At 43.7% G+C, this 19,651-nt stretch overlaps 1 protein-coding gene across 1 annotated transcript in view; it reads left to right on the top strand.

Moving 5' to 3' along the window:
- LOC125739964 (uncharacterized) overlaps positions 1–19,651 on the top strand; it is a 262,341-nt gene that overhangs the window by 52,741 nt on the left and 189,949 nt on the right. The window contains exons 13-14 of the mRNA XM_049010568.1: positions 457–570; positions 2,224–2,283. Of these exons, the coding sequence (XP_048866525.1) occupies positions 457–570; positions 2,224–2,283 (174 nt within the window). The remainder of the gene's footprint in view (positions 1–456; positions 571–2,223; positions 2,284–19,651) is intronic.

The following is a 19,651-nucleotide window of genomic DNA, read 5'->3' as shown; positions in this document are numbered from 1 at the left end:
AACATGTTACTACATGTAGATTAATAAAAAGACCTCAGCATCTTCTTTCTCCTCCTTTTTCTTCCCCAATCAGCCAGTTCTTTTACACTAGAGGGAGCAAACAGATCATCCATCCTATCAGAAATGGTCACAAATAATGAAGTAAAGTGCAAACAAATAAATTAATATATAAACAAATACATCGATAAACAGGAAAAAGGCAACAACAGGCAAGTCTAGCAACAGAGGTTGCAAGACTGATACTAAACGTTTCATATTGGAATCTTAATTTCAGATGAGACAATTTATTTCACATTAAAGCTAACTGTATACAATTATGTTTGCATCAAGAGCTTCACAGCATATCAAAGTACAGGAAGGCAGAGCAGGAGGCTAGACAGCTGAAGGTTTAATGTGATGCTGTCCTCATATGAATTATATTTATATATTGAGGGTCTTTCCTGTCACTGTCCACAGTGTCCTGTTGAAGAGAGCAAACTCACGTGGACCCAGCTGTGTTTCCATGAAGAGTGACAAGTCAATGATGGAACCAGTCACCCTCAGTGAGGGACTTTTTCCATCAGCTCATTGGTAAATGTGCATTTAAACTAACACTGTTTATAACATTAAGATTCTCAGTCAAAAGGCGTGCAGGCTCACACAAGCTATGAGGAAAAGCTTTATAATAATATATCATTGTTTTACTTTTTCAAATCCCATTGTCTTTGAGAATTTAAACAGAAGTTCTGACTGCATTCTATATAAATTACACCTGAGGTAAAGGGATGCAGATTACTGTAAAAACGGACTTTCTGCGAGCTGGAATGGGAAGTTAATTAATTGAAAAGTATGTTGTAAATATCAATCCTCAGCATAAAGCTGGAGAAAAGCAGGCTCACTTGCACACTGCGGTATATCGATTAAGGAGGACTGGACAATAGATTGTCCTCTTCTGGCATGGACGTTTCTGCTTTGATAAAACATAAATGCATTCTTATGGACTCATTAGATTTGCTCAGATTGAGGCTTCAGTTTCAACATGTTTAATGGACCAGGCTTCTTCTTCTTCGGCTTCCATCTGTTCTGTTGGAGTACGCCGACTCCACCGGGTCCCCAGATGAGAAGAGATCACCCGGAGACGTGGATGAGTTGTCCAATAACCTTTTATTCCATTTATTCCAACATATCTGGGAAGTCTGTGATACACCGTATCCCAACAGAGTTCGACTTCCTTACTATTCATGTGTGTCTTATACCCTTCTACAAGCAGCCTCCGCCCCTGTCCATACTTTTCCACTTTCTGGCAATTTCGCCTTATCTGGTACACCATGTTATTCGGTACGTTATCCTAGCAGCTGCCACCACAGCTTGCGTCAATAGACTAACTTTGGTGCACACAGAGCCTCCCTACGTGTCCTTGTTCCCCTATAGATATTGCTCTCCACAGTTCCCATTAGGCGTCACCACAGTGGATCATCTGTCTCCTTCTCCCTCAGTCCTCTGCATCTTCTTCTATCTCTCCAACCACCCGCATGTCCTCCCTCCCCGCATTCACATACTTTCTCGTTGCTCTTCCTCTTCTCCCCTTGCCTGGCCTCCCTCCTCTGCACAGGCCCAAACCATCTTAATCTCACCTCTCTTACTTTGTCTCCAAACCGTCCTGTTTGAAGATACTCGAATAAGACAGGAACACTGTCAGAGTCGTGTTGTGAAGAACATTGTGATTTATGGTAAAACGACTGTTACAGCCCACTGGCATGCATGTCTCTCTGGGTCTATAGTCAGACCATAATACCAAAGCAGAAAGGGCTCCTAGCCAGGGCTCAGTGTGGAACATGTTAATACGTGTAGATTAATAAAAAGGCCTCAGCATCTTCATTCTCCTCCTTTTTCTTCCCCAATCAGCCAGTTCTTTTATACTAGAGGGAACAAACAGATCATCCATCCTATCAGAAATAGTCACAAATAATGAGGTGGAGCATAAACTAACCAATAAACAAATAAATCAATAAACAGGAATACAAAGCAACGACAGCCAAGTCTAGCAAATGAGACTGTAACAATGACACTAAACTTTTCATATGGGAATCTTATTTTTAGGTCATATTTTTTTGCATCATGACTTATATGACATATATGTACATACGTACATGAACGCAGAGCAGAAGTCTAAATAACTGAAGATTTATGTGAATTATATGGACTATGTTTAAATAATGAGGATTTTCCTCTGACTGTCCACAGTGTCCTGATGGAGAGAGCAGGCTCACCTGTACCCAGCTGTGTTTCCATGAAGAGTGACGAGTCAATGGGGGAACCAATGGGATTCAGAGAGGGAACATTTCCCTCAGATCAAAGGTAAATGTGCATTTAAATAAAGCGAGACACCTCCCTGTAGACACCCTTCTGTCACACATCACTCCTGCCACTCTTCCCCACCCACTCCACCCTGTCTGTACCCTCTTCTTCAATTTCTTGCCGCACAGAAATAAGATCCTGGAATAATATAGATATTTTATATTGCAAGGTAAGATTTCACGATGACACTTTTCTTGAGGGTAAACTCACCTCAGTTCCTACTGTAGCACAAATCATGAACAAATCATCTAGAGATATAGTCGCTGCAGCTCTCTTCATGACAACACAGGCACAGGTCGGTACTTTAAAAAACGGGTGTTTGTTGCTTGGACGTGGCTCATTTGGCTAACGAATCCACCATTTCGCCATCAGGCCAACACACGTCACCCCGTGAGAACTACATTTTTTAATAAAACATAACATAAATACATCGGGGGTGGCATGGTGGTGCAGTGGTTAGCACTGTTGCCTCACATCTCTGGGACCCGGGTTCGAGTCTCCGCCTAGGTTACATGTGTGTGGAGTTTGCATGTTCTCCCCATGTCGTCGTGGGGTTTCCTCCAGGTACTCCGGTTTCCCCCCACAGTCCAAAAACATGCTGAGGCTAATTGGAGTTGCTAAATTGCCCATAGGTGTGCATGTGTGAGTGAATGGTGTGTGAGTGTGCCCTGCGATGGGCTGGCCCCCCATCCTGGGTTGCTCCCTGCCTCGTGCCCATTGCTTCCGGGATAGGCTCCGGACCCCCCCGCGACCCAGTAGGATAAGCGGTTTGGAAAATGGATGGATGAATGGAGATGATTGGCGAAAGCTTAGTTATAGGAAGAGTAAGATTAATATTAAATGAAAGAAAAAAATGATCAGTTATGATGATGATGATGATGATGATAGTACTTTATTGACCCCACAGTGGGCAAATTGCGTGTTAACACAGCCCCAGACAGGTAGCAAAACAAGCTGGGAGCTGCGGTAACTGGCTGCCTACCGTGGCGCCATTCGGAAAAACCGACCATACATATACACAAACATCACAGTAGGGGGTAGACCGGTCGGGAGACATGGGAAGAGAGAAGAAGAGAAACAGGATAACATGAGGAGAGAGGAGGAGAATAAAAAAAAACAGCCCCCAGGCTGTACTCCAGTGGGGAGGACATTGTGAGAACCGAAAAAAACACCTCAGCAACATAAGCACATGGTCATTACACCTTATGACATAAAAATGACACAACTTGCAACGGGTGAGGGAAAAGGGGTGGTGGAGGTAGTCCAGCATAGACAGACAGCCATCCGGTCCTGCAGCCATGGAGGCGCTGGTCACCAGACCGCCTGCTCACGCTGGGGGTATAAAGCGGCGAAGGCGTTGGATGGGGGGAGGGTGCGGTAAGTCCTTGGGATTTGGGGAGAGGAATGCAAGAGAGTCTCACTGCCTTGTTCTTCTGGGGGAGTTGTTAGTTCAGCAGCGGCCTTGGCCGAGGCCGGTGCTGATTGGGGGGAGCCAAAAACTTGATAGAATAGGGTTTTTTGGGTTTCCGTGCGAGAAGCCGTAATTTCCAGCTCCTCTAATGTCCACGCTGGTCTCCGCCATCCAATAATTTCTGCAAAGCTGTGAGCTTCTCCACGATGTTATCCAATCTGCGATCCATAGTCACGGTGATGTTATCCAGCTTGCGATCAATTGTCCCAGTCTGAGTGCTAACAGCTCTGCCCACTCCATCAATCATTCCGGCCAGCCTAGTGGGGCTTTGAGCGGCTGTCACCGTCTTCTTCAATCTTTGATAAACCAGGGCAATGCCTAATCCAATCAGCATAATACCTGTAATCATGGTTCCGAATAGGTAGATGTCTTCAATGTCCTCCACAGAAAGAGCTGCCAGGCACACGACCCTCCACCGCTCCCATCCGTCCATCGTGTAACCAGCGGCATACGTTCCTGCAGGACAGTAAGGTTCCCCCGAACCAAGGCTTCTCGTCGAGAAGATGGTGTCAATTGCGTTGAGAGACCAGCTGATCAAATCCATAATTTTTCGTAGTTTGGAGAGCAGGGCTGAGAGAGTCTCTCAAGTATATGACAGTAGACTAGACGAGACGAGAGGAGCGAAGCAGGGAAGATAAGAGAGGGAGAGGGAGAGAAGTTGCGACCGCCTCCGCTGAGAGCCAAAGATATTGTATGTATTGTATGTTATAGACAATACATTAGCTGTGCAATTGAAAGGGAGTGTTTCGACTTATTGTTGGCTGAACTCTAAAGACCCCCATAATTCTTGGAACTCTCTGAGGAGGATTTCCAACAAGGACATACATTCCTTAAAGCTACATATTTTTTTGTTTATAGAGTCCAGAACGTTTGCAAATTCTTGGCCAGGTGAATAGGCAACTTGGGGCGAATCCTCAGGCCGGCTCCTCTTAGTAGACAGAGTAGTTTTGCTAGTCGTCGGCGTAGAGGTGAGGTTCAGAGCCTTGGGTTTCCCCATGATGATCCTCTGGAAACACTCATCGAAGAAGCTGAGCATGCTGACCAGATCCTCTTTAGGCTTCTCCAGAGTGGGATTGTTGACGTAATATAAATAAGTTTATATTCTTACCCTTTAGGCTGTCCTAAGCTGGCAGAGATAATTAATTACTACAGTGTAGATGTTTTCATATTCAGAAGCACGTCGCCATGCCAGATGCTACCTGATAAGAACTCGTGTCACTTCCTACAGCATAGTGCACCTGACAATTGAGTCAGACCATAATATAAAAGCAGAAAGGGCTCCTAGCCAGGGCTGGCTCAGTGTGGAACATGTTAATACGTGTAGATTAATAAAAAGACCTCAGCATCTTCATTCTCCTCCTTTTTCTTTCCCAATCAGCCAGTTCTTTTATACTAGAGATAACCAACAGATCATCCATCCTATCAGAAATGGTCACAAATAGTGAAGTAGAGCATAAACAAACCAATAAACATCCATCCATTTTCCAAACCGCTTATCCTACTGGGTGTCGGGGGGGGTCCAGAGCCTATCCCGGAAGCAACGGGCACGAAGCAGGGAACAACCCAGGATGGGGGGCCAGCCCATCGCAGGGCACACTCACACACCATTCACTCACACATGCACTCCTGCAATTAGCCTCACCATGTCTTTGGACTGTGGGTGGAAACCGGAGGAATCCCCACGACGACATGGGGAGAGCCTGCAAACTCCACACACATGTAATATATATATGTAGAGAGAGAGAGAGAGTGACAAAAAGATAAAGAAATAAGGGAAGAGAGAAAAAAAATATGCCAGTGCAAGGAGGAAAGTCAAAAGGTGTGAATGAAGAAAAGTGTCACCTGAGAGAGAGATGGGACCCCTTTTATAACGCCAGCCTCCCTACAGGTGCCCTCAATAATGGTATTAACCTAACCAGGCCCCGCCCTGTCTGTGCACTGGCAGACGAAGACCAAAAACTGTGCATCTCTTTCAGTTGGTGAACACAATGCTCTGCAAACTGAACCCTGGCTCGGACCCCCAATAAGCTGTGGAGATCTGCCGTCTGCTGGCAGAGCTACAGGGAGTAATTGACTGTGAGGTGTCCAAGTGTCGCCCATCTCCTGAAGTGTCTGAGGACGTGTCCACTGTTTTCCTGTGGCCTGCGACAGAGGTTTCTGTTAGGGGCAGATAACCCTCTGCAGCTCTTCCTACCATAGCAGAGCACAGGAAGAAAAAGTGGTGGAGGCAAGCAAGTTCTCCAATGCCCTGCCCTGCAGGAGACACCTCTACACCCTGCCCAGAAGACATTGCTGCTACGCCAGTTCCTGATGAGATCCCTGAAGAACCTGTCCTGATCCCAGCTGAACTCCACCTATCCTTTTAGGTACTATGCCCATCTTCCGAGGCATCCGAGCTTCATCCATCTCCAAAGATCTCCTCTGAGGTCCACCCAACCCCCAAGGTGTGTGCCAAGCCCTGTCCGTCTCCTGAGGTGCCCGTCCTGCTAAAGACTCTGCATGAGCAACTGATGGAGAGCAAATCATGGTCGTGGTTGAAAGAGTGGGAGTCTGTGTCCAAGTGGGAAAAATAGTGCTAATGAGCAAGAGGGTGTTGGCACATTTTGACACATCTTTGCCACTCGAGCTCACCTGCGATGACTCCCCATGTGAACTGGCAGCCATGATGTCCCACACCATCGGGAGAAGAGAAACCAATATATTGTGCTTCAGAAAATGTCGAAGAAATTAGAAATTTAAAAAGAAACCCTGGGCAGTATCCGGTTTAAAAAGTTCCACACTTACCCTCCCGGATGAAGATGCCCCCAAATGATGGACCATCAGACCCTGACATCCATTTCCAGTTCATATTCAGGGCCAGCAGCCCTGGCTGCAAACTGCATGCAGCGCTGGATGCTGCTCCTGGGTGCCCAGTGTAGGTTCCCCGCAGCCTGAATAAAGGCAGCCCCACCTTTACCAATACCCCTCCCCTACTGTCTGACTGACCTTTACTGACCTGTACTGGCCAGCTAATAAACACGTAGCATCCGGATTCACAATATAAAGTTCAGGACTGAGACTCCAGAATTCAGAATTCTTATCACTGATCGGACTCTTCCCTGGGAGAATAGACCAGCAGATCGATTTCTGAAAATTTTCCAGAGGCTAACCGTATGACACGTTGCAGTTTGCTGAGAAGATCCCTTAACCCTAACCCTCACTGCACCCCTGGGATTGGCCAGCATGTCCCTGGCAAAGTATCCAGTTGGATTTTACAGAACCAGTCAAAGGGGCCAAGCTACTGGTGGCTGTGGAGACACATTCAATGTGGCCAGAGGTGGCTGTTATGTCAACTGTCACCTCTGAACAGATATGAGGGAGATGTTTTGCTGCTTAATGTTAAAATAAAAGTACATTAAAAAATCAAGTAAAACCAACTTGATATATATGAGAAGGTGTCACTTGCCAGTTGTTGAAACTTCAAATGCAGTGGGTGTCAAACAGTGAAATTACAATCACATTAATGGATATAAGTTGCTGAGTCAGAAGATATATTTTCTACATTTTACATCTGTTATAGCTGCCCACGAAACCAAGGCTAGTGTGTACCTCATTCTCAAAATGCGTATAAAAATCTGAGAGATACTAATACTCAGCTTCTTATAACAGATCTGTCAGGCCCCCAGGGGCGGGGCGGCACAGGAGCAGTCGAATATCACAATCAGACCAGGCTACATAACCTCATAACAAGCTCTCGAAGTTGCGAAGTATTGTTGCCATTCCCAATGACATTTGCTAAGCATTTCTCTGTCTCGTGTCTTGCCCTCCTGCCCTGCCTGTCTCTCTCTGTCCTGCCGTCGTGCCTGCCCTGCTTCCCCGGTCGTCTCTGCCTGCCTGCCCTGCCTGCTTTCCCTGCCCTGTCGTCCTGATCTGCCTCCATCCTGATTCCTGCCCTGTCGTCTCCATGTCTCGTCTGTCTTCGTAGGACTGACTCACCGGCTTTCGACCCGACTATCCGCCTGCCTTATCCCTTGGGCTTTTGGTGCAACCAGCTTTAAAATAAATAGATCAGCCTCCTGCATTTCAGGGTCTGCCTCATCTCCGTGCATTCAGCGTTACAAGATCATTATGAATGCACAGGCTACTTAATCATTCTTTCTTTTATTTCATTGTTTTTTACTAAACAGGGGATGGGAAATAAAATTGCTGAATTAAAAGGTAGTTGCTGCAGAGCAGATTACCTTCTCTGGGGGGCCTGGCTGACATGGGTAGGGTCCCCTATGTGGGCAATTCCAGCTCCTTTTTGGAGCCGAAAGAGAAACGAGAGGGAATTTAAGATAAGATAAGATAAGAAAAAACTTTATTTATCCCGAGGGAAATTCTTTTGTCCTTTACACGCTCAGTGCAACAATAGGAATAAAGGTAATTGAAGAAAATAATAGTGCAAAATAACTATGAGTGATACTGTATTGTAACTAAATAAATACACATAAATACTCATACTCTGTAAAAAGTTAAAAAAGAAAAAACTATAACTAAGCTATAACAAACATAATAAAATAGATTATTAGTGCAAGTGTAATGAAAAGTGACTAAGTGTTTGTGCCTTGAATAATTGCAAAAGCAGCATGTGATGATGGATAAAACCATCGAAAACAAACAGAGGAGTAATATTGCACGATCCAAATGAGTCTTAATGACAGATTCTGAAAAGGTCATCTACAGAATGAGGAAGAGTTATACAGTCTTATTGCCACAGGTAAGAAGGATTTCCTGTGGCGTTCGGTTCTGCATTTGGAGGCAGTTAGTCTTTTGCTGTGGGAGCTCTGATGACCCATCATGTCTGCGTGCATGGGGTGGGAGGGGTTGTCCATGATGCTGAGAAGCTTTTTCAGCATTCTCCTCTCAGACGCCTCCGCCAGGTTCTCCAGTCTGACCCCCAGGACAGAACCAGCCTTTTTAATCAGCTCAGAACCAGCCTTTTTAATCAGCTATTAACACGAGGGAACATCCAAAACATGCTAATCAAAGTGCGGGATGTCAGCAGTGTGGGGTGTCACAATGGATGCCAGTTACATCTATTTAAATACAAATGTAGGTTATTATTCCCCCAAGCAGCAGCAGTGGTGGTCAGTGTCAGTGCAGGACCTTTGTCTTTCCATAAAATGCCTATTTTAGCGGCGGCACAGAGGGCAGCGCTGTGGCTTCACCCCCCTAGTGTTGGAGGCTGAGCCCCCTGTCTGTCTGCAGCTGCTCGCTCTCCCTCTATCACATGGGTTTCCTCCTGCCGTCCAAAAACACGTGTTTAGGCTACTTTCTAAATTCCCCATGACATATGACAGCCTCTGTGTGTCTGTGCCCTGTGATGGACTAGAATCCCCCCCCACCCACCCCAGGGTGAAACCCTATCTTAGGCCTTCTGCTGTCTGAATTAGACACCCCCACCCTGCCCCCAAACCGGGATAAGTGGCTGGAGGATGGATGGATGGATTAATGGATGGATATTTTTTGTTTTATTCACAGGGACCAGGTGAAAAAGTCTAATGCACACCCAGATAAAGGAGACTTATCATCCATCTTCAAGGTGCATTTATTACTGAAGTATATTTTCTAAAATTTTATCTAAATTGACGTACATCTTCTACAGATAATTAGTTGATCCTGTCAAAGTGTGGATACTTACAACTAATTCACAAATAAAATAATAAAATGATATGATGCCCGGAGTGATAATAATTAAACTGTAACTGTTCATTTCAGTTACTGGAGAAAAAAGCTCAAATGTTTCTGAAGGATGAGCTGATGAAATTCCAAAGGTACCTGGATCAGTATGACCCAGAATGCTCTGAGCCTCAGCTGGAGGAGGACAATGACCTGGACAGTGATGGTCAGATGCAGAAGACCTGTGGTAGAGAGGGAGCTCTGAAGATCACACTGTACATCCTGAGGACCATGGAGCAGAATGATCTCGCTGACATGCTGGAGAAGAGTAAGAGCTGTACCTCATTCAGTGTGTGTTTGATTTGCCACAGAGAAATAGTTTATAAAAAAATGTGTATTAAATTTCAGTTTATCATTTGATGTAATTTGATTGTTAGTGGTTAGCACCGCTGCCTCACAGTGAGAAGTTCCTGGGTTTGGTCACAGGTCCTTACTGTGTGAAGTTCGCACGCTCTCCCCGTGTTCACATGGGTTTTCACTGGGGGCTCAGGTTTCCTCCCACAGTCCACAACCATGCAGGATAAGTTGATTGGTGTGTCTAAATTGGCCCTCTAGTTGTGTGCATATGAGTGTATGTGCCCTGTGGTGTGTTGTGCTGCCCAGGGTTGGTTCCTGCCTGTTTCCAGGATGGGTTCCAGTCTCCCCATGACCCCAGTTGGGATTAAGCAGCTTTAGAAAATGGAGAGATGGAGTTTAAAAAAACATTTTTTTCTCATTTCATTTCAGGGTATCTTCTGTTGCAATGTCAGCGTAGAATCAAATGTAACCTGAAGCAAAAGTTTGAGTGTGTATTTCAAGGGAAAGCTAAGGAAGGACAGCCAACACTTCTCAAAGAGATTTACACAGAACTCTACATAACTGAAGGTGGGACTGGAGTCAATGATGAACATGAAGTGAGACAGATTGAAACAGCATCCAAGAAAAGGCGAACAGAAGATACTACAGTCAAGTGCAATGATATATTTAAACCCTTATGTGGGCGTGCGACACCTATCAGAACTGTACTCACTAAAGGGGTGGCAGGTATCGGGAAAACAGTCTCTGTGCAGAAAGTTATTCTTGACTGGGCAGAAGGAGAAGCAAACCAGGACATTCACTTCATATTTGCTCTTCCTTTCCGGGACCTGAATTTGATTAAGGGTGAATACAGTCTGATTGATCTGCTTCACCACTTTCTCCCAGAACTGAAATCATTTAAATCCGCTGAACTGTTTAGGTACAAAGTTTTGTTGATCTTTGATGGTCTGGATGAGTGTCGCCTTCCTCTAGATTTTCAGAACAATGAGAGTTGGTTTGATGTAAGAAAAAAAACGTCACTGGATGTGCTGTTGACTAACCTCATTAAGGGGAATCTGCTTCCATCAGCTCTCCTCTGGATAACCTCCCGGCCAGCAGCAACCAATCAGATACCTGCTGAGTGTGTCCACCAGGTGACAGAGATACGAGGTTTCAATGATGCCCAGAAGGAGGAATATTTCAGGAAGAGATTTAGTGATCAGAGCCTGGCCAGCAGGATTATCACACATGTGAAATCATCAAGGAGCCTCTTCATCATGTGCCACATACCTGTGTTCTGCTGGATTTCAGCCACTGTTCTTGAGAGTCTTTTTAGTGAGTCTGACAGTGGAGAATTTCCAAGGACTCTGACTGAAATGTATACACACTTCCTGATCTTTCAGACGAGTTTAAAAAATGACAAGTATATGAAAAAACATAAAATCAAGCTTAATAAATGGACTAAATCTGGGAAGAAATTCCTTTTAAAACTTGGCAAACTGGCTTTTCATAACCTTGAGAAAGGCAATCTCCTATTTTATGAACAAGATCTGACAGAGAATGGCATTGATGTCACAGAGGCTGCAGTTTACTCTGGAGTGTGCACAGAAGTCTTTAAAGAGGAGTATGGGTTGTACCAGGAGAAGGTGTACTGCTTTGTGCATCTGAGCATCCAGGAGTATCTTGCTGCTTTATACATGTTTCTGTCAAACTCATCAGCTGACCTGCTGAAGACTGCAGTGGATGAAGCATTAAGGAGCAAGAATGGACACTTGGACCTCTACCTCCGCTTCCTCCTTGGCCTCTCAACAGACTCCAGTAAGAGTCTGTTAAAAAGGCTACTGGGCCAGACAAGAACCAGTTCACATAACAGTAAGAAAACAGCTCAATATATCAAGGAGAAAATACAAGAGAATTTATCTGCAGAAAGGACCATCAACCTGTTCCACTGTCTGAATGAAATGGGTGACAATTCTCTAATAAAGGAAGTACAAAGATACCTGAGTTCAGGAAGCCTTTCAGCAGCAGACCTCTCACCTACACAGTGGTCAGCTCTGGCCTTTGTGTTACTGATGTCAGATAAGGAGCTGAATGTGTTTGATCTGAAGAAATACATCAGATCAGATGAAGGTCTTCAGAGGCTGCTGCCTGTGATCAAGAAATCTAGGACAGCTCTGTAAGTGATCTTACATCCATCTGTTGCTAAAGAAGTACAGATGTTATTCATGATTCTGCTTTTATCAAAACAATTAGAGTGTATTTATAACAACCACCTAGGAATTCTTTCTAATTTTATATACTGTAGGATATATATATATATATATATATCTTTTAACATCCTTGGTGTGGTGTGTGGTCCAGTGGGTTCGGACTCTATGCCTGTGGTCAGAAGGTCACTGGTTTAAATACCTGGCCGACAGAGTGATGCTGGTTTTGGACCTTTGGGCAAGGCCTTTACCCCCCAGCTTCAGGGGGCTGGATGCTGACCATCCTTGCACTCTGACCTGTATGTGTGTGTCAGAGAGAGCAAGATCAGAGAGGCGACAGCACTATTTTACCAGGGGGGTGAATAAAGCATCACTATTTCATCCCTATCTGACAGGATTGATAATCGTCTGATTAGTATTTTGGAAATTCAACAGGTTCTCAGGTACAGAAACTCAGAAAATAAGGATTTCAGTCATGGTGTCAGCAATTCAAAAGTCATATAAAGAAATAATAATTAAAAAAACTTAAGCTTTTCTTGACATTCAGATCTCACATAAACTCACACACACACACACACACACACACACACACACACACACACACACACACACACACACACACACACACACACACACACACACACACACATATCCCTGGCAGGAACTGAACCCAAAACCCTAGAACCCCTGGGTCGGCTGTAGTGCTGATCACTGACCCCCAGCGCTGCTCAGAGCTTTATAAAAAAATCTTATGCATATATTACAGAGTCTCAGGGTAACTCACCTTGTATGGTCATTAAAATGCAGGTTCCTCTCAGCTGGGGAGTCTCAAGAAAAAACTATTTGTATTGCTGACTAGGACAGGGAAACAACAAAATATCTGATATATTTAAATTTCCCAGGTAATGAATGTATTTTAGAGCATGTTCACTCTCATAGCCTTATTCAAACTGGCTCTGTAAGACAATACAGAACAGGATTTGGGAATGTATGACTTATGAAAATGTACCGCAAATAGAGAAAATACACTGTAAACTCACAGGAGAAGCTGTATTGTACCAACATCTATTCATCTGAGTAAGTATATACTTCATCATTTGTTGTATTTTAAAAGTAAAAATGTTTATTTTGATATTTTATTTGATATACCTGTGTGTGGTGTATGTATTTATGTCTTAAGATGTTTCCTTTTCCAGCCTGAACAGCTGTAGACTCACAGAGAAATGCTGTGAAGTGTTGGCTTCAGCTCTCAGATCAAACTCCTCTCAGCTTAGAGAGCTGGACCTGACTGACAATGACCTGCAGGATTCAGGGGTGAAGCTGCTCTCTGCTGGACTGGGGGATTCACACTGTAAACTGGAGATACTGAGGTCAGTATTACTGGGTATTCCACACTGTAAACTGGGGATACTGATGTCAGTATTACTCGATCTTTATTCCATACTGTAATCAGTAATTATTGAAATATTTAGGACAATGCAGAACGGGATTTCGGAATGCATGACTTATGACAATGTACAGCAAATAGCCAAAGTCATGGAAAACTCACAGGAGAAACTGTATTGTAGCAAAATCTGCTCATCTGTGCACATTGATCCAATCCTGATCCACTAGACTTTTCATGGTATCTGTGCTTTGAATTGAAAGTAGTCACATTATTCTTCATGACAAGAAACATGAGGAACATGAGCAGATTGTCTAGTTCCTTTTGAAGTATATGCTGCCTCACTTATTGTATTTAAAAGTAAAAATGTTTATTTTGATATTTTATTTGATATACCTGTGTGTGGTGTATGTATTTATGTCTTAATACGTCCTTTTCCAGCCTGAACAGCTGTAGACTCACAGAGAAATGCTGTGAAGTGTTGGCTTCAGCTCTCAGATCAAACTCCACTCAGCTGAGTGAGCTGGACCTGAGTGACAATGACCTGCAGGATTCAGGAGTGAAGCTGCTCTCTGCTGGACTGGGAGATTCACACTGTAAACTGGAGATACTGAGGTCAGTTTTACTCTTTATTCTACACTGAAATTATTGAAATATTTATTGGAGTTGTCACATTTACTTAAATGTAATACTGGTGAAGTGATCTTATCTATTGGAACTATTTTGTCTGTCCCTCTGCAGGCTGTCAGGCTGTAGAGTCACAGAAGAAGGCTGTTCTTCCCTGGCTTCAGGTCTGAGGTCAAACCCCTCACACCTGAGAGAGCTGGACCTGAGCTACAATCACCCAGGAGACTCAGGAGTGAAGCTGCTCTCTGCTCTACTGGAGGATCCCAAATGTAAACTAGAGAAATTGAAGTGAGTATAGAATGTGTGTCTGCACCTGCAGTGTATGTGGAGAAAATGCAACAATTAAATAAATGGATCCACCTGTACTATGTCATTCTGCTTCTGCTGTAGTGTGGACCACAGTGGAGAGTGCAGGACCAGACCAGGCTTACAGAAATGTAAGTTTGTTAGCATGTTTTTATTTTTTATATCATTAATACTACTTCATGGTAGCATTCACACAATTATTGTTATGTGTGCTTTTTTCCTTTTTTATTTAAAAAGGCTGGTTTAGGTTTAAAGATGACTACTTTCTTAAATAAAAACAGTAGTCTGGGAACTTCTGTGTAAATACATTATGTATTCACAGGCTGGGGGGTCAGACCAGCACATCCTTCGTACCCGACTATCACTCATCTTGCCTACTACTCGCGCACCGCACTCCCTCTCTTTCTCTCCTCCTCTCCCTCCCTCCCTCCTGCTCTGCACCTGTACACCGTCAGCACGCGCACCCCAGCCCCTCCCTACGATTAACCTGATGGTATGAAACTTGTCTGCCTCAGCACATGATTGGTCGCGCGGCTCGCACTCCGTTAACACAGACTTCAGTCATAGTCAGAGCAGCATGGTGCGCTCGACCGTCGAGGCGTTTTTTTTTATATAAGAATGTCTCTCGGTCCGGATCCGGATCTTTTGATCGGCTCGTTCGCGACCGACACATCGTTAGTCGGTGCTGAACGCTGCTGGAGGGAGGTATGTGTCCGAAGTGGTTTGAAGGAAGTTCTTATTTTGAAGTAAATTCAGATTAACGTTTAGTGGTACTCTTTGGGGTACAGTTTCATATTTAACGTGTTTGATGAATGCTGTTTATAATATTGTTTTCCTGTAATTAAGCCAGTTATTTTCCCACGCGCAGCATTTCGGCGCGTTTTCCCGCCGGCGTCGCGCGGCCGTCCGACATTTCCTGAGCTATTTCACATACTTTAATTCCTGCTTCCTTAGTGGACGGTGTGCTGTTTTTATATTTTATGTATCGTACAGAATAATACAGCGCAGACTAAAGTGCAGTTCGGTCCCCAGCGAGTCTCACAGTCTCACATAGGTACATTGGGAATAAAATGTGTGTATTGGAGCGAGTTCTGTGTTAGTGAGTGTGTGAGGTGTGGCAGTGATAATGATGGAGATGCTGGGCTTCGTCATGGGATTAATCGCTCTTCCTCTTGCCTACAGACTCCTGCCAGCTGACGCTGGACCCCAACACAGCAAACAGAGACCTGTCTCTGTCAGAGGGGAACAGGAAGGTGACACGGGGGGCAGAGCAGCCATATCCTGATCATCCAGAGAGATTTGACTGGTGGCTCCAAGTTCTGTGCAGAGAGAGTCTGACTGGTCGCTGTTACTGGGAGGCTGAGTGGTGTGGAAATGGAGCCTGGATAGGAGTCACTTATAAAGGAATCGGGAGGAAAGGAGGGAGTGATGACTGTGGGCTTGGATACAATAACAAGTCATGGAGTCTGTACTGTAATACTGACAGTTACTCTGTCCGGCACAATAATAAACAGACTGTCATACCCATAAAGCCCTCAGGCTCCCGCAGAGTAGGAGTGTATCTGGACTGGGGGGCTGGTACTCTGTCCTTCTACAGAGTCTCCTCTGATGGACTGACCCCCCTGTACAGATTCACCTCCTCATTCACTGAACCCCTCTATCCTGGGTTTTGGGTGAACTCCTCCGTGTCGCTGTGCATGCTGGGATAGCTCACTGTGTGCTGGAGGAATCATTTTTACCTTATCAGAGTCACATGTCGCTGCTTCTCGGCAAAAAGGTAAAATCTCTGCTTTTTGATCAGTATAACCATATTTACTGTCTGATGTGTGACGTATTTTAGACAAAAATAAATGGGTTTGGCAAGCTGAACAAACACAGGAAATGACAGTTTTTCTCTCTGATTAAAATGTAATCCTGATGATTGGGGGGGGGGGGTTTCTCCCCCTATATGTACATTTTATATGTTTCTCTAAATATATTATTATATATTGTATTTGTTACCTGTACACCGACAATAAAGGCTTCCTGTTGTATCCTATTAATGTCCTGGTTCAGCGCAGCTCAAAGCATAACTGAGGTGAATGAGTAACATAAATCATATAATACAATTAAATAAATGCACTTTAATGTAAATGAGCATAAACAATTAGATTAAATCATTATATACTATAACCATGTAAAAGTAGACGGGAGACATAACTGCGCATAGCCATAGAGTTAAAAAGCAAAATAACATAAATAAATCACATTAATAACACGTTATATTGAATGATCAAAATACAAGCAGGAATAAATATTTCTTAATTAAAATGGTGAACTTCTAACTCTACCTGACAATCGACAAGCTAGTTAGCGAACGGCGTCTCTCTCACGCCTGTTAGTGTTAAAACATGGGAGAAGAATCATTAAAAGCAAACCAAGTGTTTTCTACCTAAATAAACAATTTCACAAGTAATTAAAAATAAAGCGTAACACATTTTTACTTCTCACAGAAAAATATGGTTTAAGACGGTAGAACCCCGCGTCCGCCCCCTACTGCCGTCCTGAGGTAACTGCGTGCTTCCAGTCGATCGCATCATTTGAGACCCTGCGTTCCCTACGTCCCTATAACAACACGTCAGATATGGGTAACGGGTACAGTCATTATTTAACGTACAACAAAATATTAATATGATAAAAAATATTCTAAAATAAAAGTTTAAAAAATGACCATATTTAGGAACAGCGAGAATGGACAGTTAAGTTGATTTGTTATTCTGACTGCAGCCTTTCTATATCTTCTTAAGATTAATGAGGATAGGATTCTGATTTCACTACATGCCTGATCATCAATGATGCACTGTATGTGATTCCAAATGACCAAAAAAGCAAATAATCTCTTTTTTAGGAATCCTGATTTACTTTATATTTTAGGTTAAGTTTCTCCTTTTTAATCCACACAATTTAGGAATAAGATTATCAGCCACAATGTGTCCCACAATACACTCACAGTGGCATTGCAGCAATACAGATATAGCCCTGAACACAGTGGAAAGGTGGATTCTTACTCTGACGTCCCTCCCCTTCCTCTGGTGACGAGCTCCACATTCTGTGCTGCTGCCTCTGCTGGTGGCTTGCTTGGTAGAAACAGTGACACACATGCAAAGAGAAAGTTTTATCCATCTGATAACACAAGGGCAGATGTTTCTTATTTCAGAACCACACAGCTGTGGAGTTCTGTCCTGTTACTGTGACAAACACACATTTCTTCTCCTTCACAGACACATATACACACATTTCTGTTCCTTCAGTAATATACAGATATTACTAGTCCTCCATGCACACACATACACACACACACACATACACACACACATACACATACACACACACACACACACACACACACACACACACAACTTCCATCCACATGCAGAGTGATATTAATCCTAAATAAACTGAATTGTTCTCATCTTGCCTCTCTGGGCATGCCTGACCTAGTGAAATTTTGTTAAAATAGAGGTTCCTGATGCAGTATACAAATTTATGTGGTACTTTATGCATTTTAAACTTAAAAACGACCCCAACAACCAAGCCGTTATAATCTTTGCAAGAGCATTCAGAATTTAGTGTTTTTTTATTATTTTTGTTTAAATAGAGCTTCCAGAGAAAGTCAAAAAGCCTTGATGTAGTACACAAATTTATGTGGTGTTTTTATGCATTTCGGCGAGCGGTGTCACGCGTAACAAGAATGTGTTCCTCAGGTAAGCGATTAGACCAACGAGGCAGAAAATCACCACATCCCACACATTTCGATACAAAAGTCCCATGTTAACCAATCTCTTATTCCATTTATGCACACAGGTATGCCAGCTCCTTCCCCCGCATGAGCGAGGTCATCAGGCAGCGTCGGCGCCAGGAGGCAGAAATATAATAAACTTATGTAACAGGTTGTTTTTTTACTTTTGTTTATAATTATACAAGATTCTGTTTTCCTTTTTCTGTTTAACCTGATGGGTACAATATCCCTTAAATTTTCCCATGATGCTCTTGTCCTGCATCGCCCCTCCCTCTGTCTTTTCCCCTTCATAAGGGTTCCGACATCATTTCCTCTTCCCTTTCTTGTACTGCACACGCGGAGAGGTGAGGATCTAGTGGCAGGGTCCCCCGGGTTAATAAATCAGTTATTGAGATTAATCATTTGATTTATTATGCGTTATAAGTAGGGGATAAAAAACCTGTCTTTACATAAGCATATACGTTGTATTACTTTGTGCAGAGAGAGCGAGAGGTTTATCCCCTTTCTAATTGTTCCCAACAGAGAGGTTCAGTAAACTTCAGGAACGACAGCGGCGTCTGTTTTATCCCTCCCTCCTGCACCCCACACACCTGATAACACCCACAAACACAACGCGGAGTATAGGCAGGAACTGACCGGTTACACTTACAGTCGGGTCGGTGCCAACCCAAACACCATAGGAAGGTTAAGTAAAGTGTTACAGAGTCTTCTTTACATTCTCTGCATATCTAACTCCAAAGATAAAATAGATCCCCAGTAGGGCACTGACTCCCATTGAGATGCCATCAGGCTACACGATGGTAACTTCATCCATACGAAGAGACATTTCACATTCAGCGCTGAAGGGCTTCCCACACACCAGCAGCACAGGTGTAGGAGCCTTTGAGAAGCTCACAGCAAATACAGTATCTGGCATGAATATATGACATTTACAATGTGGTGTCCAATCACTCTCCATTATATTTACTGTCTACAATGGCAGAATAATGTTGATTCTATTGCATCTAAAGAATGACATTATTTTGATGTTATTTTGCAGTTAATGGTTCAGTCAGTAACTTTTACAGAAGTAACTTTGTCATATTTGCTGAAACTGTTACTGTGTTCTGACAGAAGGACAGCACTGTGAACCCCTCCCCTAACGGGAGGTGCGGCTTCGAGCACGGCCTGTGTGCCTGGGAGCCCAGCAGCATGGGGGCCCCCGGGGCCGAGTAGGTGAGGCAGGGTGGCCTAATAAATAAAAAATGTATAAAAAATAGAAGAATCACTGGATAAAGTTCACAGTGCTAAATGACTTACAGTAAGAGTTGGATATGAATATGATATGAATATGAATATGGGGTCAGATCAACTTGAGCTTTTCGCATTGTTCAAGTGTCTGATTGCTTGAGGGAAAAAGCTTTTCGTCAATATTGTGGTGCGTAACTTTATGCTCCTGTAGCGTCTTCCCGAGGGGAGGGGTGTGAACACGATGTGTTGGGGGTGTGTGTTGTCTTTGATGATATTGTGGGCCCTCTTGATGACCCTGCTGTCATAGATGTCCTGCAGACAGGGGAAGGTTGTTC

Source organism: Brienomyrus brachyistius, chromosome 4, assembly GCF_023856365.1.
Source record: "Brienomyrus brachyistius isolate T26 chromosome 4, BBRACH_0.4, whole genome shotgun sequence".
Classification (NCBI taxonomy): Eukaryota; Metazoa; Chordata; class Actinopteri; order Osteoglossiformes; family Mormyridae; genus Brienomyrus; species Brienomyrus brachyistius.
Note: the sequence above shows the minus strand (reverse complement) of the source record. Positions and strands in the feature narration are given on the sequence as shown.